Source organism: Dermochelys coriacea, chromosome 16 (genome assembly GCF_009764565.3).
Source record: "Dermochelys coriacea isolate rDerCor1 chromosome 16, rDerCor1.pri.v4, whole genome shotgun sequence".
Taxonomy (NCBI): domain Eukaryota; kingdom Metazoa; phylum Chordata; order Testudines; family Dermochelyidae; genus Dermochelys; species Dermochelys coriacea.
In genome coordinates this window covers 1,405,688-1,433,621 of record NC_050083.1, presented here as the reverse complement: position 1 = coordinate 1,433,621, position 27,934 = coordinate 1,405,688, and the positions used below count along the sequence as shown (strand labels likewise).

Sequence of the window (27,934 nt, the reverse complement as noted above, 5' to 3'; positions counted from 1 at the left end):
GCTAGGGGCACTAGGGCCAGATTTTTACAGGTATTTAGGCACCTGAAGATGCAGTTAGGCCTAATGGGATTTTCAAAAGTACTTAAGCGCCTAACTCCTATTGAAACCAAGGGGAGTTCATAAGAACACAAAAATATAAGAACGGCCATGCTGGGTCAGACCAAAGGTCCATCTAGCCCAGTATCCTGTCTTCCAATGGTGGCCAATGCCAGGTGCCCCAGAGAGAATGAACAGAACAGGGAATCATCAAGTGATCCATCCCCTGTCACCAATTCTCAGCTTCTGGCAAACAGGCTAGGGATATCATCCCTGCTCATCCTGGCTAATAGCCATTGATGGACCTATCCTCCATGAATTTATCTAGTTCTTTTTTTAACCCAGTTATAGTCTTGGCCTTCACAACATCCTCTGGTAAAGAGTTCCACATGTTGACTGTGAGTGGTGTGAAAAAATTTAAGTTAGGCACTTAAATGTTTTTGAAAAAATCCCACTAGGTGCCTATCAGTATCTTTAGGTGGCTAAATTCCTTGAAAACTCCAGCCTCAAGGGGTAGTGGCTCCCACTCCTCGTGCGATATAGGGCCTAGTTTAAATCTTGTTGTGGGGTCAATTAGGTTCTGGGGGTGCCCACCCCTCAAGTCTCCATTTAACAGGGTGTCTAAAGCCTCTCATTGGTGGTGGGTGCGAGGTGCTGAAGCCCTGGCCATCTGCTCCTGCTGAATGGCTCCTACCCCAGGATGTGTATGAGCAAGCCAACGATGCAGAAAGCCAGGGTCAGGACGATGAAGAAGATGGCAGCAGCCCAGAGCCCACGCTGCTGCCCTTTCATTTGCTCGGGGGCCTCCGCCGGGATCATGTTGGTGAGGTTCAGCACGTAGCCCAGGGCCCAGCCAATGTCCGTGTTCGCAGCCTGCCCGGGGAAAGAGGACCCTGGTATTAAAGGGATGGCCAGTCCCCAAGAGGTGCGAGCTACTAGTAGCCTCAACTCCCACAGGGAGATGGGGACACCCAGATTCCTGATGTGCAGTGTGCGTAGTATGCCACCTGAGAGTCACTGGCATGAGCACAAGGAACAGAGGCTGTCCTCGCTCTGCACCACAGCAGAGCACCTTCCCAGACCTTGGCTTCCAAACCCTGCCATAGGTCACAGGGCACAGGGGCGTCTAGACCCTCTTTCTCATCATTTCGAGTCCTCATCATAAAACTACCTCATGATTTTTGCCACAACTGCACACAGTCCATCAGCACTTGCTGAGCTGCAGCAGGGACCCAGAATCGCAGGACTGAGGAGCACTTGCAGAGTTCTCAGGGTGGGAAGCCAAGGATTGCAAGAGAAGGAGTGGGGACAGGTCAGGACTAAGGTGCACTGGCAGAGCTGTGGGCTGGAAGAGCAGGGGCATAGTCACTGCAGTGCATCGTTAAGTCTGGAGAGGCACAAGCATGGACTAGCAGGAGTGGCAGCCATGCCCTTTGTCCCCAGAAGCGAGAGCACCTGCACCATCAAGTGAGCTGTGCTGACTCTAAGCAGGTTGACATGCAATTCTTCCTCCCAGCCTCTGCACTTGGACTCTTGTTTACCTTCATCTGGAACTTGATGCTGCTCCAGCTGGTTTGGTTGAATTTGTAGGCGTCGAGCAGGAGCACCAGGATGTAGTTGGCATTGGCGCAGTACTCTCGCAGCCATTGAACTTTCTCTTTGGGGTAGCTGGATTTCAACTGGGGGATGAACAATCAGCACAGGGGAGAGAAGGGATGTTAATGGCACCAGCGTGACAGGAGCTCTGAACCTACAGCAGGGGCAGTCTGTGTCCTGGCAGCTCCCTGACAGTCTGGGGTGTGGGGGAGGGATTGATGGCCCGCATCTCTCTCGGGTACAGAGACAGATGCTTGCTCATCAACCAGGCAGGTATTTCCTAACTCATCAAATGAGCTGTGATCAGGCAACTGGGCTGGCTGCCCACCCCAATGTTAATCATGTACAACATGGCCATGACCTCATTCTCTGTCCCCAGCGGGACCCATGTCCAGCCTGTCTCTGCACTGCCCTGCTCTCCCCAGCCAGGGGGCCGTGCACCCACCCCAACAGGGCTCCCCCTTCTGTAGGCTGGATCTGTCCTGAGAGCGTCCCTGTGCGCCAGGCCAGATAGGAGGGTTTGTACAGCACAGCAGCTGGATACGTGCAACCTCAGCAGTGAAAATTCCTCTGGTGCTGACGGGCCGTTCCCACTCCTCAGCCCTGTGTGGGAGTGACGTTAGTTATCCTGGGGAAGCTGCAGGACGTTTTCTGGGTGAGGGAGATGGTGCTCTGGGCAGTTTTGTCCCCTCCCCTTGATTTAAATTGATCACTCGGGACCATTTAATTCCTGACGATGGCCAACTGGGAGCCCATCAGCATGGCTTCTGGCTGCCACAAAGGGCACCATGGAGTGACAGGGTGCGCTGCCTCCCACCCGAGTGGGAGCGTGCTGCATCCACAGGGCTTCAGGCTCCTGCCAGCCTGGGGAGAGCGGCTGGGCCTAAGAACTGAGCCTGCACCCCTGTGGGCAGCTCAGAGCAGAGATCACTGGCCCTCTGACTGTTCCCAGGTCACTGAGCTTGGTGATACCACCTACCCCTTCAATAACCCTGGCCTGCTTTGTGTGAGAGTTCCCTTCTCCCTCCCCTCTTGGGACCCTTTGCTTTGCAATCCCCACAGATGGCCCCTGTAGCTTCCATCCCCCCTCACAGCACGTACGTCTGTCCAGTTTCTCGCACAGAACTTCTGGACAGTGTCCTCGACAATGGCCAGGGGCTGCCCACGGGTCAGGTTGAGGAAACTGAAGGTGTAGTAAAAGGCAGAGAAGGCCTGAAAAGCAAGAAACCAAGAGGTCAATATGAGGCCTGAGCATGGGTTCCATTGTTGGCTTGACTTTGAGGAGTATGATCCTGTGCACAAAGCACCGGCCTGCAAGCTGTGCTCTAGCACTTCTCCCTTTTTCGAGCTCAGAGAAATCCGTCTAGGATTGCCACCTTTCTCATGGCTGGTAACCAGATCCCTGAGGCCCCACCCCTTTCTTAGTCTCTTCTCCAGAGTCCTTGCCCCCCATCACACGCTCCTCTCCCTCCCAGCCCCAGAGGTGCCACCTCTGAGGTACATATCCCACACATCCTAGGGGTAATAAGCACAATTTGCACACCCACAGAGGGATTTTCATTTACAAACACTAACTTGAACTTCTTCATTTACACACACACACACACTGGGAGATTTGCTTAATCAGCAAATCTGTTCTGGGGCGCAGAGGAAGGGAGCTCCCCCTTTTGCACGTACAGCTGGGGTGAAAGGGAAGACTCCTCGCTATATTTACATGAATGCTCAGATTGGAGTACAGAGTCCCCTTGTTTGCACTGGTACCTAAGAGAGAAGAAGGTCCCACCCCTTGCACGCATGGGTGGGAGGAATAGCTCAGTGGTTTGAGCATTGGCTTGCTAAATCCAGGGTTGTGAGTTCAATCCTTGAGTGGACCATTTAGGGATCTGGGCCAAAAATTGGATATTGGTCCTACTTTGAGCAGGGGTTTGGACTAGATGACCTCCTGAGGTCCCTTCCAGCCCTGATATTCTGTGATTCTATGAGTGTGGAAGGAAGAGAAAGAGGTGCTCCCCCATTTGCACCACACCGTCTGAGAGAGAAGAAGACGAGAGCACTTCCCCCCATTTGTTGCACACCCACCCAAAGGTCCATCTAGCCCAGTGTCCTGTCTTCAGACAGTAGCCAGTACAGGTGCCCCAGAGGGAATAAACAGAACAGATAATCATCAAGTGATCCATCCCCTGTTGCTCATTCTCAACTTCTGGCAAATAGCCATTGATGGATCTATTCTCCATGAATTTATCTAGTTCTTTTTTGAATCCTGTTATGGTCTTGGCCTTCACAACATCCTCTGGCAAGGAGTTCCACAGGTTGACTCTGCGTTGTGTGAAGAAATACTTCCTTTTACTTGTTTTAAACCTGCTGCCTATTAATTTCAGTTGGTGACCCTCTGGTTCTTGTGTTATGAGAAGTAGTAAACAAAGCCCTGGCTGGGATGATTTAGTTGGTGTTGGTCCAGATTTGAGCAGGGGATTGGACTAGATGACCCTCTGAGGTCTCTTCCAACCCTGATATTCTATGATTCTATGAACACTTCCTTATCTACTTTCTCTACACCAGTCATGATTTTATAGACCTCAATCATATCTCCCCTGAGCTGTCCCTTTTCCAAGCTGAAAAGTCCCAGTCTTATTAATCTCTCCTCATATGGAAGCCGTTCCAGACCCCTAATAATTTTTGTTGCACTTTTCTGAACCTTTTCCAATTCCAACAGATCTTTTTTGAGATGAGGGGACCATATCTGCACATAGTATTCAAGATGAGGGCGTACCATGGATTTATAAATGCAACATGATATTTTCTATCCTATTTTCTATCCCCTTCTTAATTATTCCCAGCATTCTGTTTGCTTTTTAGACTGCCTCTGCACATTGAGTGGATGTTTTCAGAGAACTATCCAAGATCTCTTTCTTGAGTGATAACAGCTAATTTAGACCCCATCATTTTATATGTATTGTTGGGATTATGCTTTCCAATGTGCATTACTTTGCATTTATCAACATTGAAACTTCATCTGCCATTTTGTTTTCCAGTCACCCAGTTTTGAGAGATTCTTTTGTAGCTCTTCGCAGTCTGCCTGGGTCTTAACTATCTTTAGTAATTTTGTATCATCTGCAAATTTTGCGACCTCTCTGTTTATCCCTTTTTCCAGATCATTTATGAATATGTTGAATAGGACTGGGCCCAGAACAGACCCCTGGGGGACACCACTATTTACCTCTTTCCATTCTGAAAACTGACCATTTATACCTACCCTATCCTATATTTTAACCAGTTACCAATTCATGAGAGCACCTTCCCTCTTATCCTGTCCTAGCTTACTTTGCATAAGAGCCTTTGGTGAGGGACCTTGTCAAAGGCTTTCTGAAAACCTAAGTACACTATATCCACTGGATCCCCTTGGTCCACATGCTTGTTGACCCCCTCAAAGAATTCTAGTAGATTGGTGAGGCATGATTTCCCTTTACTAAAACCATGTTGACTCTTCCTCAACAAATTGTGTTCATCTATATGTCTGACGATATTGTTCTTTATTATAGTTTCAACCAGTTTGCCTGGTACTGAAATCAGGCTTACAGGCCTGTAATTGCCGGGATCACCCCTTTTTAAAAATTGGCATCACATTAGCTATACTCGAGTCATCTGGTACAGAAGCTGATTTAAATGATAGGTTACAGACTACAATTAGTAGTTCCGCAATTTCACATTTGAGTTCCTTCAGAACTCTTTAATCTGGTCCTGGTGATTTATTGCTGTTTAATTAATCAATTTGTTCTAAAACCTCCTCTAATGATACCTCAATTTGGGACAGTTTCTCAGATCTGTTTCAGAGTTCCTCAGATCTGTCACCTAAAAAGAATGGCTCAGGTTTGAGAATCTCCCTCACAGCCTCAGCCGTGAAGACCAATTCAAATAATTCATTTTCTCTGCAATGGCCTTATCGTCCTTGAGTGCTCCTTTAGCGCCTTGATCGTCCAGTGGCTCTACTAGTTGTTTAGCAGTCTTCCTGCTTCTGATGTACTTTAAAAAAATTTTGCTATTACTTTTTGAGTGTTTGGCTAACTGTTCCTCAGTTTCTTTTTTGGCCTTCCTAATTGTATTTTTACATTTCATTTGCCAGTGTTTATGCTCCTTTCTATTTTCCTCACTAGGATTTAATTTCCACTTTTTAAAGGATGCCTTTTTGCCTTTCACTGCTTCTTTTCCTTTGTTGTTTAGTCACGGTGGCTCTTTTTTGGTTCTCTTACTACGTTTTTTAATTTGGGGTATACATTTAAGTTGAGCTTCTATTATGGTGTCTTTAAGAAGTTTCCACACAGATCGCAGAGATTTCACTTTTTGCACTGTACCCTTTAATTTTTGTTTAACTAACCTCCTAATTTTTGTGTAGTTCCCCTTTCTGAAATTAAATGCTACAGTGTTGGGCCACTGTGGTGTTTTTTCTGCCACAGGGATATTAAATTTAATTATATTATGGTCACTATTACCAAGCAATCCAGCTATATTCACCTCTTGGACCTGATCTTGTGCTTCACTTAGGACTAAATCAAGACTTGCCACTCCTCTGGTGGGTTCCAGGACCAGCTGCTCCAAGAAGCAGTCATTTAAGGTGTCAAGAAACTTAATCTCTGCATCCCGTCTTGAGGTGACATATCCAGTCAATATGGGGACAGTTGAAATCCCCCATTATTATTATTGAGTTTTTTATTTTAATAGCCTCTCTAATCTCCCTGAGCATTTCACTGTCACTATCACCATCCTGGTCAGGTGGTCAGTAATATATCCCTACTGCTATATTCTTATTATTAGAGCATGGAATTTCTATCCATAGAGATTCTATGGTACAGTTTGATTCATTTACAATTTTTACTTAATTTGATCCATCCTCTCGTCCTCACAAGGACATAGAGATACTCTATTAATAGATCCTCCCCTAGGGGATGTCTGAACCACATGATCCTCTGCACCTGTTGGCTTTCCCCCAGCCCTTAGTTTAAAAACTGCTCTACGGCCTTTTTAATGTTAAGTGCCAGCAATCTGGTTCCATTTTGGTTTAGGTGGAGCCCATCCTTCCTGTATACGTTCCCCCTTTCCCAAAAGTTTCCCCAGTTCCTAATACATCTAAACCCCTCCTCCCTACACCATCATCTCATCCATGCATTGAGACCCTGCAGTTCTGTCTAACTCGCCCTGTGTGTGGAACAGGGAGCATCTCAGAGAATGCTACTATGGAGGTCCTGGACTTCAATCTCTTACCTAGCAGCCTAAATTTGGCCTCCAGGACCTCTCTCCTATTCTTCCCTATGTCATTGGTACTTACATGTACCACGACCACCGGATCCTCCCCAGCACTACACATAAGTCTATCTAGATGTCTCGAGACATCTATTATTATTGCCGAAACTCAGACGGTCTGGGTGAAACCGAACTGTTGGCAACCCTAATCCCATCCCCTCTTTGTGTCTGTGTCCCAAGGGGTAATTTGGGGATAACTGAGCACATGTTCTTATGTAAACTGCTTTCGCATTACTGAGCTGTAAGTGCTAAGCATTACTGTTGTCATGGGGAGAAGGAGATGCTTTCCAAGTTTAAAGGGATGAAGGGATAGTCTTGGTTGAAACTCTTCTGTCAATAGTGTTTTGCGACAGAAAATTGGGTTTTAGACTTAACACAGTTTTTCATGAAGAGTGTCTGGTTTCCAGGGAAAATTTTGACATTTTGTGGAAAAAACAAATGTCACCCATGTGACTAACAGGGAGACCTGTTCGGGGGGCCTGGGTAGCAGTGAGTTGCGTCTGGGTCATTGTTACTAGGCGGATGTAGCACTCCCCACACAGAAGCCTCTGGAATTGGGTGTGGCTGTTTTGGGTCTACTCCGGTCCCTGTTGCTGGGGTCAGGCTCCATGAGGGCAAGTGGTCAGGGCAGGGCTTTGCACAAGGCCATGTGCTCTGTGCTGGAGTAGCTGAGCCCAGGAGCAGGAAGCAGCTGTTTGCCCTAACTCGATGTTGTTAACCCTTCAGCAGGGAAGCATGGACAGTGTTAATTATAGAAAGGGGAAATTGGGAGGGAAAGTTAATTTCTCTTATTTTAATTGTATATTTGGAATGTTGCTTGATTTTAGCCAACCTGTTTTATTTAAATTGTCTCAACTAGTGCGATTCACCAACTTTTGTGTAGATGTGATAATGGGGAAGGAGTCATTTCTATTTTGCTAGTCTCAGTTTTGTATGTTCTTGTAACAGGGTTTTTCAAAATCAATATACTTTACTGAGTTAATCAGTTAGTTGATTGGCTAACCGTTATGTCAGCAGAGAAAGAGGAAGAGTCTGCATGGATTCCAGCTGAAAATTCCAACAGACAAGTGGAGGGAAGATGTTGCTTTTGACTCAGCAGACTGTAACTTTGGTAATCAGAAACTCAGGTGAACTCAACCTAAGCTTTTGGGAACTCTGAGGGCTTGTCTTCACTATGGGGGTAAGTCGACCTAAGTTACGCTATTCCAGCTATGTGAATACCTACGGAGGTGGTGGAATCTCCATCCTTTGAGGTTCTTAAGGTCAGGCTTGACAAAGCCCTGGCTGGGATGATTTAGTTGGTGTTGGTCCTGCTTTGAGCAGGGGGTTGGACTAGATGACCTCCTGAGGTCTCTTCCAACCCTAATATTCTAGGATTCTATGAATAACATAGCTGGAGTTGATGTAGATTAGGTCGACTTACTCCAGTGTCTTCACTGCACTGCATCGACCGGAAACGCTCTCTGGTCGACTTCCCTTACTCTTCTCGGAGAGCTGGAGTACCGGGGTCAACCAGAGAGTGCTCTGCCATTGATTTAGTGGGTCTTCACTAGACCCGCTAAATTGTGTGGACTGATCTGTTTAGATTTGTTTTCTTTATTTATGTATAACTGTGAAGATAATGTATGTGGATTATAAAATAGCCATGTTATGTTTTAAAATCTAAGTTATTATTTATTATGTTTCTTTATAAGATTTTATAAATTAGGCACTTAATTAAGTTAATTCATTTTGGGACTTGAATGTGGGGAGATTGACCCTGTGCAATCTCCTGGCTGAAAATCCTTAGAAGCTGAATTCTGGGTCTCCAGCTGCTTTTCTTTGTGAGTTGTGGGTTGTTTTGGGCACTGGAGAAAGGCTATGAAGTGAACTCTAGCACACATAAAGGTTGCACAAACACCCACAAACTGGCAATTTTGATTCAGAAATTTTCAGTGCCACATGGGAATTGTAGTTCAGGTACCTTATCCCCTTTCTCCTCCATGGGCTGTGCAACCCAGCTAGCCTACACCTCCATGGGACTCCCAAGATGCATCAGCAAGAATGGGGAGACGATGGGATGGGAAATGACAGTCCAGACAGAGAGTCCAGCCCCGACAGGAGAATGGGGGCATGAGGCACCCGAACTATAATTTGCATGTCACAACAGCAGCTCCAGAGGATGTCATTTAATGTTGACTAAGCCAAATGAAATATTTAAATTTGCTTTCACAAACTGAAATAAGACGTCATTGTGATCAACAAATCTCAAAACAAACAAACAAACAAACAAACAAACAAACAAACAAAAACCCCTCCACAAATAACCAACCCTGGGAGTTTTCAACACAAAGTTGAAATTTTCCCTGGAAAGTTCCTCTCCCTTCCATTTTCCTACCACTGCAAGTGAAGGGTCACCCTCGGCCAGGTCACCACTCCATTCTGAAAGGCGTTATGATTTCTGTTTTGCAATACACATTCCCTCTCTGTGCTGGAACATAAGAAGCTGTATTCCCTTTGCTCAGGGCAGCGGCCAGCCTGAAATGCCCCTGGGTGTGGTGAGATGCACCTCTCACCCTGGTATCAGCCATGCACAGTTGTCTGAAAGGGCTGGTTTGGGTTTGCTGCTCCTGGGCAATTAGGGGCTGTGAGGGAGGCACGCTCAGCCTCTCTGAAGGGGCACAAAGGGTCACCCAAAGAGAACAAAGATTTAGAGATTGTTCAGAAGAGGGGTCAGAGAGGATTTGCCTTACAAAGAACTCTCCGTTGACCGGGGGCTGGTAGATCCCATCGAATGTGCAAGACTGACTCTGGCCACATGCCGTGAAGTTGAAGATCTGTTTGATGGCCATACGGCACTCAGTGGCATTCCCTGTGCCCACCAGCATGGCGTTCCAGGAGGCTTGGGACACGGTCAGCGGATGAGAGGCTGTGCAGGGGATGCTGTGAATGGAAGCTGCTGTGGTGGTTTTCCGGTATCCTTCAGGGTAGCAAGGGTGATTAACAGAGCCCTGGACCATCATGTTCTGGGAATAGTGAAATCACATGGTCATTCATAGAGTGAAGACTCATTCCTATCCCCTGCCCTCATTAAACTTGATGGGGCATCCCAGCCTAGGGATAGGAACATACTGGGAGTCAGACAGGACGGGCAGGCAGCTCAGTGAGAGGTTTTCCTTTCAAGGCCACTGGTCCAGCTGCTGGGGCTTCTTACTATGGAGTTGTATCATCATCAGATGTATTGTTAGCTTTGTCAGACCCAGACCTATCTGTGCGTCTGCAGCCCCCTGCTCTCCCTCTCATGCAAGCCTCTTGCGGCTCTGGATGCACACTGAGCTGCATGGGAGAAGAGTGCAGGGGCTCTTGGAGGCTACAGGTGTTGCCAAGCCTCAGGGACCCAGCAGCCTCCCCAACTCATCTGACAAAGTGCAATTCAGGTCCTTCGCATCACGCACAAACTCTCATGGCCATGTGGCCTCTAAAGTGAGTGTGATCCCCACTGAATCCCTTTCAAACAGGAGGCTGAATGGTAGACAATACTAGAGTCTCTGAACCCTGGCAGTGTCTTCAGCCTTGACAAGCCCCCTGCCCTGGCTCTAGCTCAGGGTCCCCACAGCCCATAGGTATCTCTGCAACCACTGGAGATGGCATCTCCTCTCCTCCCTTGTACATCTCAGAAGGGCAGCATCAGTCAACCCCTTCCTGTTCTCCCCGCTGTTCCTGCCTTACAAGGCCTCCATCAGCCAAGCCCCTGCTTCTCTCCTCGCCTCCCAGGGATACCTTGAAAAATTTCCTGGCTTCTTAGACTCCTGCTCCCCTCCACAGGCCTGCTTTATACCAGATGCTGCTCCTCACCCCGCGCCCCCATGGAGCCTGCTGCAGGTGCTAAACCCTCTCTGATGTCTCTCCGTGCGCTCCCATTTGCATTTCATAGAAACAAAATCCCATTGATAGAATGAGGGTAGAGTCAAACTGCCACCAAATGTTCTCTCACTTCTGTTATTTTCAGGATCAGCTGCTTCAGTGCCTGATTCTGTCCATAGCAAAGATAGCTGTGTGTGTAGATAGTGTAGTTAAACCCATAGAGCCTGAACTTAGAGGCTTTTGTCTGGTCGGTAATTGGATCAATGGGGATAAAGCTGATTTGGGTTGATGCTCCTCCAAGGTCCAGTGCACCCAGGATCTTGGCTGATTGAGGATGGATCCAGTCACGTTGTTTGGGAGAATACTGCCAAGACAAAACAGGGATCAAATGGAGAGACAGCTCCAGTCTTGAGTTATTCCTATGGGATGCAGGCTGTATAAGAACAAGGATAAAATCAAATTGAATTGAATCAAATAAAATAAAAAAGAAGGGCTTAACTGCACTGCAAAAGTCACCTGCCTACAGAGTCTGAAAATATAGCCTCTGAAAACACTTGGAACTGAAATTTGATCTGGTTTCACCCAGAAGTGACCCTTGATTTCCTTTTTGTGTTTAACAGGGAAATTTATTTATAATTTTTCCTTCTCTTTCATCTGTAGGCTTAAAAATGCCAGGTTTGTTTGTGTCTGTGTCATCTGATACTATCTCTGGGATAATTGCCGTACTGAGGTGTCAATAGCTTATTGGTCATGGGGTTTTTAAATGATAACATCCTCTGAGAATGATATTACATCATACTGGAATACAGGGAGCTGGCTGGCTTGGGGGTTGATACTCTAATGGGATAAGGAACCTTTCACCCCATGTTACTAGCAGTAACGAGTCTGAAAGTTGTTACCATCTGATTGGTGCGGTAGCCTCCATGCAAAGTTAGATAGTTTCTATCCAGTCCTTCCTGGGCATTATTATTGTGGGCTGCTGTCAATCCAGTACCTTTCATCAGCCTGAATTAACTTGCACATTTAAGAATCTAAAATAATAACAATAGCAGAGATGGGTGTTTCCATTTCCCACTAGCCACACCTTGGTGAAGGAGTCCAGCAGATAGTTGATGGTGATCCAGCCATAGGCGCCTTCCTCTTCCCCTGTAATGATCCGAGCCCCATGGAAATTCACAGGATACTGTTGTATGACCTTAGCAACTTCATTCAGGACCTGGTCTGCAGCTGATTTGTTTTGCATGCTAAAGGGTGTGCAAAGGGAAAGAGTCACCAAAACAATGGAATCAACAGCAGTGAGACAATGCAAGGACATCCTATTTCATAGACTTTGGATTTTTGCAGCAAACATTCCACACTGCAGGAGATTGGTAGTTTTACACATCTCTTTCTGTTAACTGAACCCAAACTGCATTTTTGTCTTGATTTGGAATCATGTAGATCAAAGGTGGGCACATCCGGCCCAAGGGACCGTCCTGACCGGCCCTTGAGCTCCCAGATGGGGAGGCTCGCCCCTGACCCCTCACCTGCTGTCCCCCCTCCCCTGTAGCCTCAGTTTGCTGTGCCACCAGCGCTCTGGCCCACCATTCCTACTGGGGAATGCGGTGGCATGGCTGCGAACTCCTGCTGCTCTGAGAGGCATGGAAGGGGGTGGGGAGCGGGGGGGGGGGGGTTGGATAAGGGGCATGAGGTTCCGGGGAGCATTCAGGGGACAGGAAGCAGGAGGTGGCTGGATGGAGTGGGGTGGTCAGGGGACACAGAGCAGGGGGGGTTGGATAGAGGGTGGGATCCTGGGGGGTGGTTAGGGGCACAGGTCCCAGGAGGGGGCAGTCAGGGGACAAGGAGGAGGGGGGATTGAATGGGTTGGAGGTTCTGAGGGAGGCAGTCAGGGGGCGGATAGGGGGTAGAGGCCAGGCTGTTTGGGGAGGCACAGCCTTCCCTACCCGGCCCTCCATACAGTTTTGCACCCCCGAGGTGGCCCTCGGGCCAAAAAGTTTGCCCACCCCGATGTAGATAAAAGCAAGGTAAAAATAACACTGCTCTCCTTCTTTCATGGAACTTTACCCCAGTTCTGTATATTTGTTTCATAGCATCTGTCTTTATTTGCTTTAAGTATTTCATAGATTCATAGATTTTAAGACCAGAAGGAATCATTATGCTCTAGTGTGACCTCCTGCATAGCACAGGTCCTAGAATTCCTGCATCAAGCCCAGGAACTTGCCCCTGAACTAGAGTGTCTCTTTTGGAAGACATGCACCTTGGTTTAAAGACGCCAAGTGATGGGAAATTCATGAATGCCAAGGCCAGAAGGAAAAGGAGGACTTGTTGCACCTTAGAGACTAACAAATTTATTTGAGAATAAGCTTTCATGAGCTACAGCTCACTGGACCATTGTGCTCACCTAGCTGGACCTCCTGCACATCACAGGCCCCAGAACCTCACCAACCCACTCTTGTGATAGATCCCTAACCCCCAGCTGAGTTATGGAAGTCCTCAAATCAGGATTTAAAACTTCAACCTATAGTTATAGGCTAACCTGCTATAACACAGGACATAGAACTTTCCTGAAAAGCTTCCTAGGTCATATCTTTTAGAGACACATGCAGTCTGGATTTAAAAACGTGTAAGTTATCAGCTTTGCTAAATTGTCCATGAAGTGTCAGAGCTAAACCAAGGTGCCTCACAGCAGCAGACACTTGTTCCCTGTTTTGAACCTAGATTTTGTGACAAAGTAATGGACAAAAAAAGTACCATAGAGAGCCACAGGACTATTACTAGGGTGCTATCCATTTGAGGGGGAACTCATTAAAGGCTATAATTACACCATCTATTCCCAGACAAAATCTTTAAAGACAGTAAACACATTGTAACTTTGTGGTTATAAAAGACTATGAGAGTGGTTAGGGAGCTAGCCTTTGACTTAGGAGACTTCTGTTCATTTTCTTGTTCCACCACAGCAGCAGTCCTGTGTGACTTTGGGCACTAAATTGCTCTGGGCTCAGTTCCCATCTGTACAATGCGGGTAATAGCATGGTCCTGCCTCTTGAGGATAAATACATTAAAGATTGTGCAATGCTCACACAGTATAGTATGGGGGGGCCATGTATGTCATTCCAAATTAAGGATGATGCTTTGAAAGTAACAATTCAAAGTTATGGTTCCACAAAATCCTCGAGCCCGCCTGCCCCTCACTGCCACCACTACCAGGAGTATGTCCAGTGAGGGAGACTCCATAGTGATGGCTGGTATCCAAACTGCTTTCCACTTAAAAATCATTAACAGTGAATGTCTCCCTCCCGCTGCCACGTCCAGGGCCAGAGGCCCAAGGGCTCAGCATCCCCAGTCAGGGCCAAGTTTTCTGGAGAGCTCAGCACCTAGCATGCACCCAGTGTGCTGAGCTCTGCTGAGGATCTGGTCTCTTTTTTAGGTGCCAGAATGGGAGCTAAGGGTGCTTGTGAGTGCTGAGCTGGTTCTAGCCATACTGGGCAGGGGTGTCGTGTCACCACAGAGCCTTTTGTTTACCCAGGAGATGCTGTGTTATTACCTCAGCAGCCTCATGCCTGCTGTAGCTCCAAGGTAAACTGGTACCTCCCTCTGTCTCTCATCAGGAATGACCTTCAGGGCATCTTCTAGACAGCTCCGGAGGGACTCACCGGCTTTGGGAGGGTCATTGGCGTAGCTTGATATGCCAGGTCCTGGAACACAGTTATGTTGATAAGAGTGACTGGGGATGGGGCAGGGTTCAATGAGAGGACATAAGGGGCTGAGGCCTGGTACTTCATGGGAGTGTGATGGGTACCCTGCTGTGAATCCCTCAGTAACCATGTCACTTAACTCTCTGCTTCGCCTCCTGAAGCATGATCATTAGGTGGTAGGAGCCAGGTGGCGTGCAGGCTGTGCTGTAGTGGGGGCCAGAAGACAGGGACCCCCTGCATGTTGGCACTAGGCAGCACAGGCTGGGTTATTCTGGAAGCCAGGCAGCCAAGCAGAATCATAGGGTCTGCTTGTGTCCAGAAGCTTCAATAATGAATCTTCTTTATTTCCATTACCGACTAGCCCTGGCTTCCCTCTACCGGGAGGTAAGATCACAGGGGGCCATATTGTGCCCTTATGGCATAATTCTGTGCTGCAGGGGCCATCTGTAACCTTTGAGTGCTTCTCACCATGCCAGCACAGTACCCAAACCTCTGGTCAAAACTTCTACATAGGAAGCTTGCTGCAGAGATACAGGCCACAGAGTCCCTGCTCAGCAGAGGCATCTGCATTCATTTGCCTCCATTGCAGCCATTTGTTCATGGAGCCCAAGAGGAAACAGGCCCAGAAAAAAAAAGCAGAGATACTGGAGTGTTTCAACCGTCCCAAAATAATGCGGGATAAGTTTAGCAACAGGTGAGCAAGCAAAGACTCCAGGGCCCAGCCCTGCCTGCTAATGGGAAGCCTGGGATTTCTTCTTGACTCAAACTCCCTTCCTAGCACCACTCAAAAACTGACATCAGGGAGATCTCATTTAACCTGAGAAATTATTGCACAGTGAGAGTCCCTATTGCAGGGAAGTGGGAAAAGCCCTACAGCAGCTGATGAGCTTTGCTCTACCAATTACATTCTGGCACAAGATCTCATTCCCTGTTGCCCAGGGGATTGGTAGAGTGGTGCATTGAAAGCTGTTTTGAAGTTGTAAGTGATCACTTTTAGTACTCAAGGGTTTTCCTGGTGGTGCTTGCAGGTTAGGAAGCTCTGTAAGGAAGTGTGCAATCTGACTCTTCAGCTGTCTGTCTGCAAACACCCAGCCTACAGCGAGGTGGAGTGAGATGTGTTTGCCTTAGGGAACAGGCTGCTTTATTCTCTCATGTTCTGGGGTTCTTGTGTGTTATTGTTCTGAATTCTAAGAAATAAAATAGTATTACATTTTGGGCTGTCAAGCGATTAAAAAAATTAATTGTGATTAATTGCATGATTAATCACACTGTTAAACAATAATAGAGTACCATTTATTTAAATATTTTTGGATGTCTTCTACATTTTCAAATATATTCGTTTCAATTACAACACAGAATAAAAAGTATACACTGCTCACTTTGTATTTATTTTTTATTGCAAATATTTGCACTTTAAAAAAACCCCAAAATAAATAGTATTTTTCAATTCACCTAATACAAGTTCTGTGGTGCAATCTCTTTATCATGAAAGCTGAACTTACAAATGTAGTATTATGTACAAAAATACTGCATTCAAAAATAAAACAATGTAAAATTTTAGAGCCTGCAAGTCCACTCAGTCCTACTTCTTATTCATCCAATTGCTAAGACAAACAAGTTTGTTTACATTTGCAGGTGTTGTCATGGCACTGTTGTAGCTGGTGTCACAAGATATTTACGTGCTATATGTGTTAAAGATTCATATGTCCCTTTATGCTTCAACCACCATTCCAGTGGATATGTGTCCATGCTGATGACAGGTTCTGCTCAATAACAATCCATAGATTCATAGATTCATAAATACTAAGGTCAGAAGGGACCATTATGATCATCTAGTCTGACCTCCTGCACAACGCAGGCCACAGAATCTCACCCACTCCTACGAAAAACCTCACCTATGTCTGAGCTATTGAAGTCCTCAAATCGTGGTTTAAAGACTTCAAGGAGCAGAGAAGCCTCCCTCAAGTGACCGGTGCCCCATGCTACAGAGGAAGGCGAAAAACCTCCAGGGCCTCTTCCAATCTGCCCTGGAGGAAAATTCCTTCCCGACTCCAAATATGGCAATCAGCTGAACCCTGAGCATATGGGCAAGATTCAACAGCCAGATACTACAGAAAATTCTTTCCTGGGTAACTCAGATCCCATCCATCTAATATCCCATCTCAGGGGATTAGGCCTATTTACCCTGAATATTTAAAGATCAATTAATTACCAAAATCACATTATCCCATCATACCATCTCCTCCATAAACTTATCGAGTAGAATCTTAAAGCCAGATAGATCTTTTGCCCCCACTGCTTCCCTTGGAAGGCTATTCCAAAACTTCACTCCTCTGATGGTTAGAAACCTTCGTCTAATTTCAAGTCTAAACTTCCTGGTGGCCAGTTTATACCCATTTGTTCTTGTGTCCACATTGGTGCTGAGCTGAAATAATTCCTCTCCCTCTCTGGTATGTATCCCTCTGATATATTTATAGAGAGCAATCATATCTCCCCTCAACCTTCTTTTAGTTAGGCTAAACAAGCCAAGCTCCTTAAGTCTCCTTTCATAAGACAAGTTTTCCATTCCTCGGATCATCCTAGTAGCCCTTCTCTGTGCCTGCTCCAGTTTGAATTCATCCTTTTTAAACATGGGAGACCAGAACTGCACACAGTATTCCAGGTGAGGTCTCACCAGTGCCTTGTATAATGGTACTAAAACCTCCTTATCCCTACTGGAAATACCTCTCCTGATGCATCCCAAAACCGCATTAGCTTTTTTCACAGCCATATCACATTGGCAGCTCATAGTCATCCTATGATCAACCAATACTCCAAGGTCCTTCTCCTCTTCCGTTACTTCTAATTGATGCATCCCCATCTTATAACTAAAATTCTTGTTATTAAACCCTAAATGCATAACCTTACACTTCTCACTATTAAATTTCATCCTATTACTATTACTCCAGTTTACAAGGTCATCCAGATCCTCCTGTATAATATCCCGATCCTTCTCTGAAATGGTAATATCTCCCAGCTTTGTGTCATCTGCAAACTTTATTATCACACTCCCACTTTTTGTGCCGAGGTCAGTAATAACAAGATTAAATAAGATTGGTCCCAAAACTGATCCCTGAGGAACTCCACTGGTAACCTCCCTCCAACCTGACAGTTCGCCTTTCAGTAGGACCCGTTGTAGTCTCCCCTTTAACCAATTCCTTATCCACCTTTTGATGTTCATATTGATCCCCATCTTCTCCAATTTAACCAATAATTCCCCACGTGGCACAGTATCAAACGCCTTACTGAAATCTAGGTAAATTAGATGCACTGCGTTTCCTTTATCTAAAACTCTGTTACTTTCTCAAAGAAGGAGATCAGGTTGGTTTGACACGATCTACCTTTTCTTTTTGAAAAGGTAGATCGTGTCAAACCAACCTGATCTCCTTCTTTGAGAAAGTGAGTACCCGTGGCACCTTAGAGACTAACAAATTTATTAGAGCATAAGCTTTCGTGAGCTACAGCTCACTTCAGATCTACCTTTTGTAAAACCATGTTGTATTTTGTCCCATTTACCATTGACCTCAATGTCCTTAACTAATTTCTCCTTCAAAATTTTTTCCTGGACCTTGCATACTACAGATGTCAAACTAACTGGCCTGTAATTACCCGGATCACCTTTTTTTCCTTTCTTAAAAATAGGAACTATATTAGCAATTCTCCAATCATTTGGTACAACTCCTGAGTTTACAGATTCATTAAAAATCCTTGCTAATGGGCTTGCAATTTCAGGTGCCAATTCCTTTAATATTCTTGGATGAAGATTATCTGGGCTCCCCGATTTAGTCCCATTAAGCTGTTTCAGTTTCACTTCTACCTCAGATATGGTAATATCTACCTCCATATCCTCATTCCCATTTGTCATGTTACCATTATCCCTAAGATCCTCTTTAGTCTTATTAAAGACTGAGGCAAAGTATTTGTTTAGCTATTGGGCCATGCCTAGATTATCTTTAACCTCCACTTCATCCTCAGTGTTTAGCAGCCCCACTTCTTCTTTCTTAGTTTTCTTCTTATTTATATGGCTATAGAACCTTTTACTATTGGTTTTAATTCCCTTTGCAAGGTCCAACTCTACTCGACTTTTAGCCTGTCTCACTTTAACCCGACATGTTCTGACCTCAATAAGGTAGCTTTCCTTGCTGATCCCTCCCATCTTCCACTCCCTGTATGCTTTCTGCTTCTTCTTAATCACCTCTCTAAGATGCTTGCTCATCCAGCTTGGTCTACAACTCCTGCCTATGAATTTTTTTTCCAAAGCAGTGCAGACCAATGCATGTTCATTTTCATCATCTGAGTCAGATCCCATCAGCGTAAGGTTGATTTTCTCTTTTGGTGGTTTGAGTTCTGTAGTTTCCGCATAGGAGTGTTGTTCTTTTAAGACTTCTGAAAGCATGCTCCACACCTCGTCCCTCTCAGATTTTGGAAGGCACTTCAGATTCTTAAACCTTGGTTCGGTTAGAAATCTCACATTAATACCTTCTTTGTGTTTTGTGAAATCTACAGTGAAAGTGTTCTTAAAATGAACATGTGCTGGGTCATCATCCGAGAATGCTATAACATGAAATATATGGCAGAATGAGAGTAAAACAGAACAGGGGACATATAATTTTCCTCCAAGGAGTTCAGTCACAAATTTAATTAATGCATTATTTTTTTAACGAGCGTCATCAGCATGGAAGCATGTCCTCTGGAATAGTGGCTGAAGCATGAAGGGCCATATAATTGTTTAGCATCTCTGGCATATAAATACCTTGCAATGCCAGCTACAAAAGTGCCATGCAAATGTCTGTTCTCACTTTCTGGTGACATTGTAAGTAAGAAGAGGGCAGCATTATCTCCTGTAAATGTAAACAACCTTATTTGTCTTAGTGATTGGCTGAACAAGAAGTAGGACTGAGTGGACTTGTAGGCTCTGAAGTTTTATATTGTTTTGTTTTTGAGTGCAGTTATGTAACTAAAAAATCTACATTTATAAATTGCACTTTCATGACAAAGAGATTGCACTACAATACTTATATGAGGTGAACTGAAAAATACTATTTCTTTTGTTTATCATTTTACAGTGCAAATATTTGTAATAAAAAATAATATACACTTTGATTTCAATTACAACACAGAATACAATGTATACGAAAATGTAGAAAAACATCCAAAATATTTAATACATTTCAATTGGTATTCTATTGTTTAACAATGCAATTAAAACTGAGATTGTGATTAATTTTTTAAATCATGGTTAATTTTTTTGAGTTAATCTCATGAGTTAACTGTAACTAATCGACAGCCCTAGTTACATTGTAACCTTCCAGCAAGAGCAGTTTAACTGCTCTGTGTGTGTGTGCCATGAACATAAGAGCTGGCAGGGCTCCTTCACCACAGTTGTTGCAGTGGGCACTGGCAGGTTCGAGGGGAGACTCTGGAGATCCATATCATCATTCCCAGTGAGGAGCAAGACTGGAAGCCAGGGGTTCCTCCCTATCTCTTCTGTCATGGGTAGTGGCAATGTTCCTATCCCCTGCTCAGCCAGAGCAGAGAAGGAAAGGGAGGTGATTACCCTCTTGGAATGCAGAACTCAGTGATAATTCCGGCATTCCAAGGGGGTTGTCACAGTGTACCTTGCCTCTGGTGGTGTGTCCCATCACTATAAGAGGAGTGGAAACCTGTACAGATGCCATGAAACCACCCTGGGCTTCCACTCACAATAAATGAAGGGTCACTAGAGGCGGGTTCTGTTGTCCGTCCCATTATAAGTGAATCCAGACAAGGGGTGAGGGATAAGTGCTGTGGACTCATCTCTCCATGCAGTATCACTTCTATGGCTGAGTTGCCTGTGTATATAGACAACTCTGGCTAGCTGTGGTGCACCCCAAAGTGCTGAGATTTTGGAGGCTGCACTGAAAAGTCCCCCCAAAGCCCAAGGTCAGGTTGGTTTGCTGTGGCCAGAGGCTGTGCATGGTGCCAGGAAGCAACTGGAAACAGGAATCTTGATTTCAGGCAACCTAGCTGCAGCAACTCTTGCTGTAACCACTGTGCTTCCCCAGTGTCAGTAGGGCACGATCGTCTTCTGTAGAAGAGACTTGTTCACCAAACTCTTATACTTCATCCAATATTTCCATATTGCTGCATAAGAAATCTCAGAGGAGCCCTGAGCTCATGGTGTTTCCCTCATAGTGGGGCAGGAATACTGACCTTGGACATTACAGGATAACGTCTGGCTGACCACTCCAGTGTCATTCGTTTTGTCAGATGTCCACTGGTAGACGAACAGAGAGGTGTGGGATGAGCCCGCGTCGAACACCATCCCGTACTGGAAGGCATAACCAAGACATCATGGGTCAGGTAAACTAGAGCAGAAACTGGACGCTTCCATCCTCCCTGCACTAATATTTGCTCAGAGGCTGAATAAGTCCGTGAGAGTTAGAGGCATGTGCTTCTTCTCCCTAGCCGAATGGGCCCTCTGATGTCATAGAATCATAGAAGATTAGGGTTGGAAGAGACCTCAGGAGGTCATCTAGTCCAACCCACTGCTGAAAGCAGGACCAACCCCCACTAAATCATCCCAGCCAGGGCTTTGTCAAGCTGGGCCTTAAAAACCTTAAAACCTATGCTTTAGTTGAAGCTAAAGTAGAAACAGGCAGGTTCCTAGAGCATGATGCCTCAGCTAATGTACACTGGCTAACTCCACTGAAGTCAATCAGTTTCCAGCCCTGCCCCTGCAGTCCACAAACTGATGCTAATTTACACCATCAAAGCAAGTGCATTTTCTTTCTTGAGATTTTATTGATCTTTTATTTTCTTTGTTGGTTTAAAGTTCATCAGTGTGGTTCAAAGATGCCATATTGAGAGCCCTGGGCCTGAAGAGCTCAACCCCGCAGAAGACAGGCTACAATGGTGTAATCTCCCCCCCTCCCCCTGCCTCCATGTGCTCAGCTCTGTACATGTCTGGGGTTGAGGGAAGGTCAGTCACTGCAGTGCTCATTGGGAACACCCATATGTTCACTGAGACCAGAATCCAGAATTTCTTCTCAGCAATCTACCTTTTGCTCAGTGACTGCACCAACAATTCCATCATGCAGCATTTTCAACATCACAGACTCAGATCTGTGCAATTTTATGTCTGTGGCATCTACAGAGGTTCTGATGCAAGACAGAGGTTTCTCAGAAATTTTCAAAGCATGGGTCACAACTTACTAGAGATTCACAGACAAAAACTATGCTAAGACAGAATTAAGGTTGAGAGTTCATATGAGTAATTTAGGGTAAAATACATCACAAGGATTGTGTAAGTATTCCCAAATCCAAGAATTATAAACCTGGGAAGTTCAGAGTTAAGGTTACACTTAAAAGAAATCTAAATATGTTAAGCTATGAAACTGCACAATTAGGGTACCCACACAACCTTAACTCTGCCTTTATGTGACACCATGCCAGATCCATAGGAGTATGAGGCAGGCATTTTAGTATATGTGGTACCACAAGAGATTAACTGATTTGGAATTATGGATTTTCTTCTTCTTTCCCCCGCCCTCCTCGTGGTGAGCCACAACTGGCCCCTCTGGACTCCTATCTCAGGGACACCTCCTCCAATTCACAATCACACGGGCCACCTGATCTCCCATTTGCTATCTCAGGGACCACTTCCCCTCCCATTCATGGTTATATAACATCTCTATGGCAACTATGACAACTGTTTACATGAAAAAGTAACATTCGGAAAGTCTTTAGGCTGGGATTTCCAAAGAGATGTAAGGGACTTAGGTGGCCAAATCTTGAAAGTCAACGGGGGCTGGGCACCTGAGCTCTCAGAAAGTCCCAGTTTAGATGTACATTAAGCTGTATGTTTATGGGATGTAGCGGCCAGAAATAAGGAGACTTAGGCTGTGTCTACACTGCCACTTTCAGCGCTAAAACTTTAGTCTTTCAGCGGTGTGAAAGAACACCCCCCAAGCGACAAAAGTTTTAGCACTGAAAAGTGCCAGCCTAGACAGTGCTTTATCGCCGGGAGTCACACTCCCAGTGATAAAGCTACCACCCCTCGTTTGGGGTGGTTATTTTTTTATCACTGGGAGAGCTCTCCCACAGTGATAAAGCATGACTACACTGCCCATGTCACAGCTCTGCCGCGGCCATGCTGTAATGTGGGCAATGTAATCATACCCTTAGAACCATGTGAGCAGCCACCTGTCTCCGCGCCACCAGCAAGTCTCTGCAGACCACAGCTGGAGCGTTGCTGTTGTAGGATCAAGTAGAAGGAGGGAGAAACTTGGGAGTGAAAGAAAATGATCTCTCACAGAATGTCTACTTCTGATGTTGCCCCAAAGCGGTAGCAGAGTAGATATAGCCACCTTCTACTTTAGCTTTCCTATCCAGGCAGTCCCGCTGGGTTTAGGGTGAACAGACATCCTGATATTATTGGGACCATCCTGATACATTGGGGCTTTTTCTTATATATGCAACTATATCCCCGCAAAAAGTCCTGATTTTTCACACTTGCTATCTCGTCACCCTAGCTTTGTTTGCGTGGATTTAAACAGAGGGTTAAGCACCTAATGTTCCATCTCCATGTTAATTTCTGCACCTCCACCTAGTGTGTCACAGTGTGAGACTCCTTTTGAAAACATGCTGGGATTGAGCGTTGGGGATGGCATTGGGATGGGTCCTTAATTTGTAAAGGCACAAAATTATGTTCTCTTCAGCCCAGCTGGCCCAAACAGCAGTCTTTGATTGGAAGTTTGTACAGTGCCTAGCACAATGAAGCCCTGATGCTGACTGGGGCCTTTCGTTCCAATAGCAATAACAATAACCCTGCAATTTCTTGTGTGAGCTGTTGTATTTTTCAAACACATGTGAGTTCTGCCTGTATTTCAGTTTTTCTTCAGTATGCAGGGAGGTTGGGGAGTCTATACCTGCAAAGCTATGGCATGCACTTTTGCTTGTTGCTAAAAATATTAACGTATAAAATTTTTGGTAAACACTGAAATTTACAAGCACCCATACAATGCTACTGGCCTCTGTATTCTGTAGCTCAGGGACTCACCTTGTTGTCAGGTGGGAAGGAAACATTCTGGATCCTCACCAGGCTGAGAACGAGGACAATGGATGAAAACACAGTCAGCGCCACCAGAATGGCAGGGATGTAGTGTCTCATATCGATGCTCATTTTAAAAGTCACCTGCACACACACATGCAGAAAAGTAGAAGGGCAGTTCAAAGGGTTGGTTGGATGTGGCCACTGGGGATCATCGCTGTTTAACAATCAGCACGGGTTCCCTATCTGCAAAATGGGGATCATGATTCTGACCTGCTTTGTAAAGTGCTTTGAGATCAATTGATGCTGTAGAACAGCTAGGGATTATCATTATCCCTCAAAGGTAATGTTCCCCTCTGGCCATTCATGGGTCAGCCTCTGTTTTTACATTTGAGGCTTATTTTTGCAGCTGGATAGTTTGGAGACATATAGATGAGCAGTGCATTCTGATCCCTGGCCCTGAGCCCCGTGCCCTGCCCTACCATTGCTAAGTTGGACTTTACCCTCAAATCAATGCAAAACTACCACTGTAACCAGCACTAGCTGGCTGCTTCAGCAGAGGCTGAACTTCCCCTTCCATTGTGACCATGGACTCCTTAGCCCGGGGAACTGGCTATTAGGGGTGGGTTGGCATGGGTGAAGTTTGTGCTGCCCCTGCCAATGTGATGCCTTTTGTGAACATTAATGGAAGAGATCCATCTTACGAAGAGAGGGAAGAACATATTTGCCAGCAGGCTGGCTAACCTAGTGAGGAGGGCTTTAAACTAGGTTCACCGGGGGAAGGAGACCAAAGCCCTGAGGTAAGTGGGAAAGCGGGATACCGGGAGGAAGCACAGGCAGGAAGGTCTGTGAGGGGAGGGCTCCTGCCTCATACTGGGAATGAGGGGCGATCAACAGGTTATCTCAAGTGCTTATATACAAATGCACAAAGCCTTGGAAACAAGCAGGGAGAACTGGAGGTCCTGGTGATGTCAAGGAATTATGACGTGATTGGAATAACAGAGACTTGGTGGGATAACTCACATGACTGGAGTACAGTCATGGATGGTTATAAACTGTTCAGGAAGGACAGGCAGGGCAGAAAAGGTGGGGGAGTAGCACTGTATGTAAGGGAGCAGTATGACTGCTCAGAGCTCCGGTACGAAACTGTGGAAAAACCTGAGTGTCTCTGGATTAAGTTTAGAAGTGTGTGCAACAAGAGTGATGTCATGGTGGGAGTCTGCTATAGACCACCGGACCAGGGGGATGAGGTGGATGAGGCTTTCTTCCGGCAACTCACGGAAGCTACTAGATCGCATGCCCTGATTCTCATGGGTGACTTTAATTTTCCTGATATCTGCTGGGAGAGCAATACAGCGGTGCATAGACAATCCAGGAAGTTTTTGGAAAGCGTAGGGGACAATTTCCTGGTGCAAGTGCTAGGGGAGCCAACTAGGGGGAGCGCTTTTCTTGACCTGCTGCTCACAAACCGGGTAGAATTAGTGGGGGAAGCAAAAGTGGATGGGAATCTGGGAGGCAGTGACCATGAGTTGGTTGAGTTCAGGATCCTGACGCAGGGAAGAAAGGTAAGCAGCAGGATACGGACCCTGGACTTCAGGAAAGCAGACTTTGACTCCCTCAGGGAACAGATGGCCAGGATCCCCTGGGGGACTAACATGAAAGGGAAGGGAGTCCAGGAGAGCTGGCTGTATTTCAAGGAATCCCTGTTGAGGTTACAGGGACAAACCATCCCGATGAGTCGAAAGAATAGTAAATATGGCAGGCGACCAGCTTGGCTTAATGGTGAAATCCTAGCGGATCTTAAACATAAAAAAGAAGCTTACAAGAAGTGGAAGGTTGGACATATGACCAGGGAAGAGTATAAAAATATTGCTCGGGCATGTAGGAAAGATATCAGGAGGGCCAAATCGCACCTGGAGCTGCAGCTAGCAAGAGATGTCAAGAGTAACAAGAAGGGTTTCTTCCGGTATGTTGGCAACAAGAAGAAAGCCAAGGAAAGTGTGGGCCCCTTACTGAATGAGGGAGGCAAGCTAGTGACAGAGGATGTGGAAAAAGCTAATGTACTCAATGCTTTTTTTGCCTCTGTTTTCACTAACAAGGTCAGCTCCCAGACTGCTGTGCTGGGCATCACAAAATGGGGAAGAGATGGCCAGCCCTCTGTAGAGATAGAGGTGGTTAGGGACTATTTAGAAAAGCTGGACGTGCACAAGTCCATGGGGCCGGACGAATTGCATCCGAGAGTGCTGAAGGAATTGGCGGCTGTGATTGCAGAGCCCTTGGCCATTATCTTTGAAAACTCGTGGCGAACGGGGGAAGTCCCGGATGACTGGAAAAAGGCTAATGTAGTGCCCATCTTTAAAAAAGGGAAGAAGGAGGATCCTGGGAACTACAGGCCAGTCAGCCTCACCTCAGTCCCTGGAAAAATCATGGAGCAGGTCCTCAAAGAATCAATCCTGAAGCACTTAGAGGAGAGGAAAGTGATCAGGAACAGTCAGCATGGATTCACCAAGGGAAGGTCATGCCTGACTAATCTAATCGCCTTTTATGATGAGATTACTGGTTCGGTGGATGAAGGGAAAGCAGTGGATGTATTGTTTCTTGACTTTAGCAAAGCTTTTGACACGGTCTCCCACAGCATTCTTGTCAGCAAGTTAAGGAAGTATGGGCTGGATGAATGCACTATAGGGTGGGTAGAAAGCTGGCTAGATTGTCGGGCTCAACGGGTAGTGATCAATGGCTCCATGTCTAGTTGGCAGCCGGTGTCAAGTGGAGTGCCCCAGGGGTCGGTCCTGGGGCCCGTTTTGTTCAATATCTTCATAAATGATCTGGAGGATGGTGTGGATTGCACTCTCAGCAAATTTGCGGATGATACTAAACTGGGAGGAGTGGTAGATACGCTGGAGGGGAGGGATAGGATACAGAAGGACCTAGACAAATTGGAGGATTGGGCCAAAAGAAATCTAATGAGGTTCAATAAGGATAAGTGCAGGGTCCTGCACTTAGGATGGAAGAATCCAATGCACCGCTACAGACTAGGGACCGAATGGCTCGGCAGCAGTTCTGCGGAAAAGGACCTAGGAGTGACAGTGGACGAGAAGCTGGATATGAGTCAGCAGTGTGCCCTTGTTGCCAAGAAGGCCAATGGCATTTTGGGATGTATAAGTAGGGGCATAGCGAGCAGATCGAGGGACGTGATCGTTCCCCTCTATTTGACACTGGTGAGGCCTCATCTGGAGTACTGTGTCCAGTTTTGGGCCCCACACTACAAGAAGGATGTGGATAAATTGGAAAGAGTACAGCGAAGGGCAACAAAAATGATTAGGGGTCTAGAGCACATGACTTATGAGGAGAGGCTGAGGGAGCTGGGATTGTTTAGTCTGCAGAAGAGAAGAATGAGGGGGGATTTGATAGCTGCTTTCAACTACCTGAAAGGGGGTTTCAAAGAGGATGGCTCTAGACTGTTCTCAATGGTAGCAGATGACAGAACGAGGAGTAATGGTCTCAAGTTGCAATGGGGGAGGTTTAGATTGGATATTAGGAAAAACTTTTTCACTAAGAGGGTGGTGAAACACTGGAATGCGTTACCTAGGGAGGTGGTAGAATCTCCTTCCTTAGAGGTTTTTAAGGTCAGGCTTGACAAAGCCCTGGCTAGGATGATTTAACTGGGACTTGGTCCTGCTTTGAGCAGGGGGTTGGACTAGATGACCTTCTGGGGTCCCTTCCAACCCTGATATTCTATGATTCTATGATTCTATGAAGGGGCAGTGTCCAAAGCTGTTTGGCCCAGGCATCCCCCTGAACTAAAGGCAGCAAATGATCTCTCATAAAGGTTAACAGCTTGGAGACTAAATACAGCTATCACAAGACTTAATACCATTGAAAGAACTGGCAAAGGTTTGCCAGCTTCCAGCTACTGTGTCTCAAATACAGCGTGGCCTGAAGAAAAATGCATCTAGGGCAACCCTCATACACAGTGAAGAGAAGGGTTGAACTCAGACCTTCCCCTGCCCCACAACCAAGCCACTCAGCTGAAAGCTGAAGGGCAGGGATATTGTCTTGTGAGGATCTCAGAGCATTTCTAGAGCGAGGCAGGGGCAGAAGGTTTGTAATATTGTCCAAAAAGAAAAGGAGTATTTGTGGCACCTTAGAGACTAACAAATTTATTAGAGCATAAGCTTTCGTGAGCTACAGCTCACTTCAGCGGATGCATTTGGTGGAAAAAACAGAGGGGAGATTTATATACACACACAGAGAACATGAAACAATGGGTTTATCATACACACTGTAAGGAGAGTGATCACTTAAGATAAGCCATCACCAGCAGCAGGGTGGGGAAGGAGGAAAACCTTTCATGGTGACAAGCAAGGTAGGCTATTTCCAGCAGTTAACAAGAATATCT

General features: G+C 45.9%; 1 protein-coding gene across 2 annotated transcripts in view; it reads right to left on the bottom strand.

Annotated features, from left to right (window-relative positions):
• Positions 1 to 379: 379 nt before the first annotated feature.
• Positions 380 to 27,934, bottom strand: part of LOC119844043 (ectonucleoside triphosphate diphosphohydrolase 8-like) — an 80,966-nt gene continuing 53,411 nt past the window's right edge. The window contains exons 2-10 of one of the 2 annotated variants that reach the window (XM_038374184.2): positions 23,545 to 23,679; positions 20,697 to 20,814; positions 14,315 to 14,465; positions 11,855 to 12,014; positions 10,901 to 11,134; positions 9,660 to 9,932; positions 2,734 to 2,844; positions 1,578 to 1,715; positions 380 to 909 (exon numbers count right to left, since the gene is read on the bottom strand). In XM_038374184.2, coding sequence (XP_038230112.1) covers positions 727 to 909; positions 1,578 to 1,715; positions 2,734 to 2,844; positions 9,660 to 9,932; positions 10,901 to 11,134; positions 11,855 to 12,014; positions 14,315 to 14,465; positions 20,697 to 20,814; positions 23,545 to 23,667 — 1,491 coding nt within the window. In that variant the 5' untranslated portion in view covers positions 23,668 to 23,679 and the 3' untranslated portion in view covers positions 380 to 726. The remainder of the gene's footprint in view (positions 910 to 1,577; positions 1,716 to 2,733; positions 2,845 to 9,659; positions 9,933 to 10,900; positions 11,135 to 11,854; positions 12,015 to 14,314; positions 14,466 to 20,696; positions 20,815 to 23,544; positions 23,680 to 27,934) is intronic. The other variant, XM_038374187.2, reaches the window with a different exon arrangement.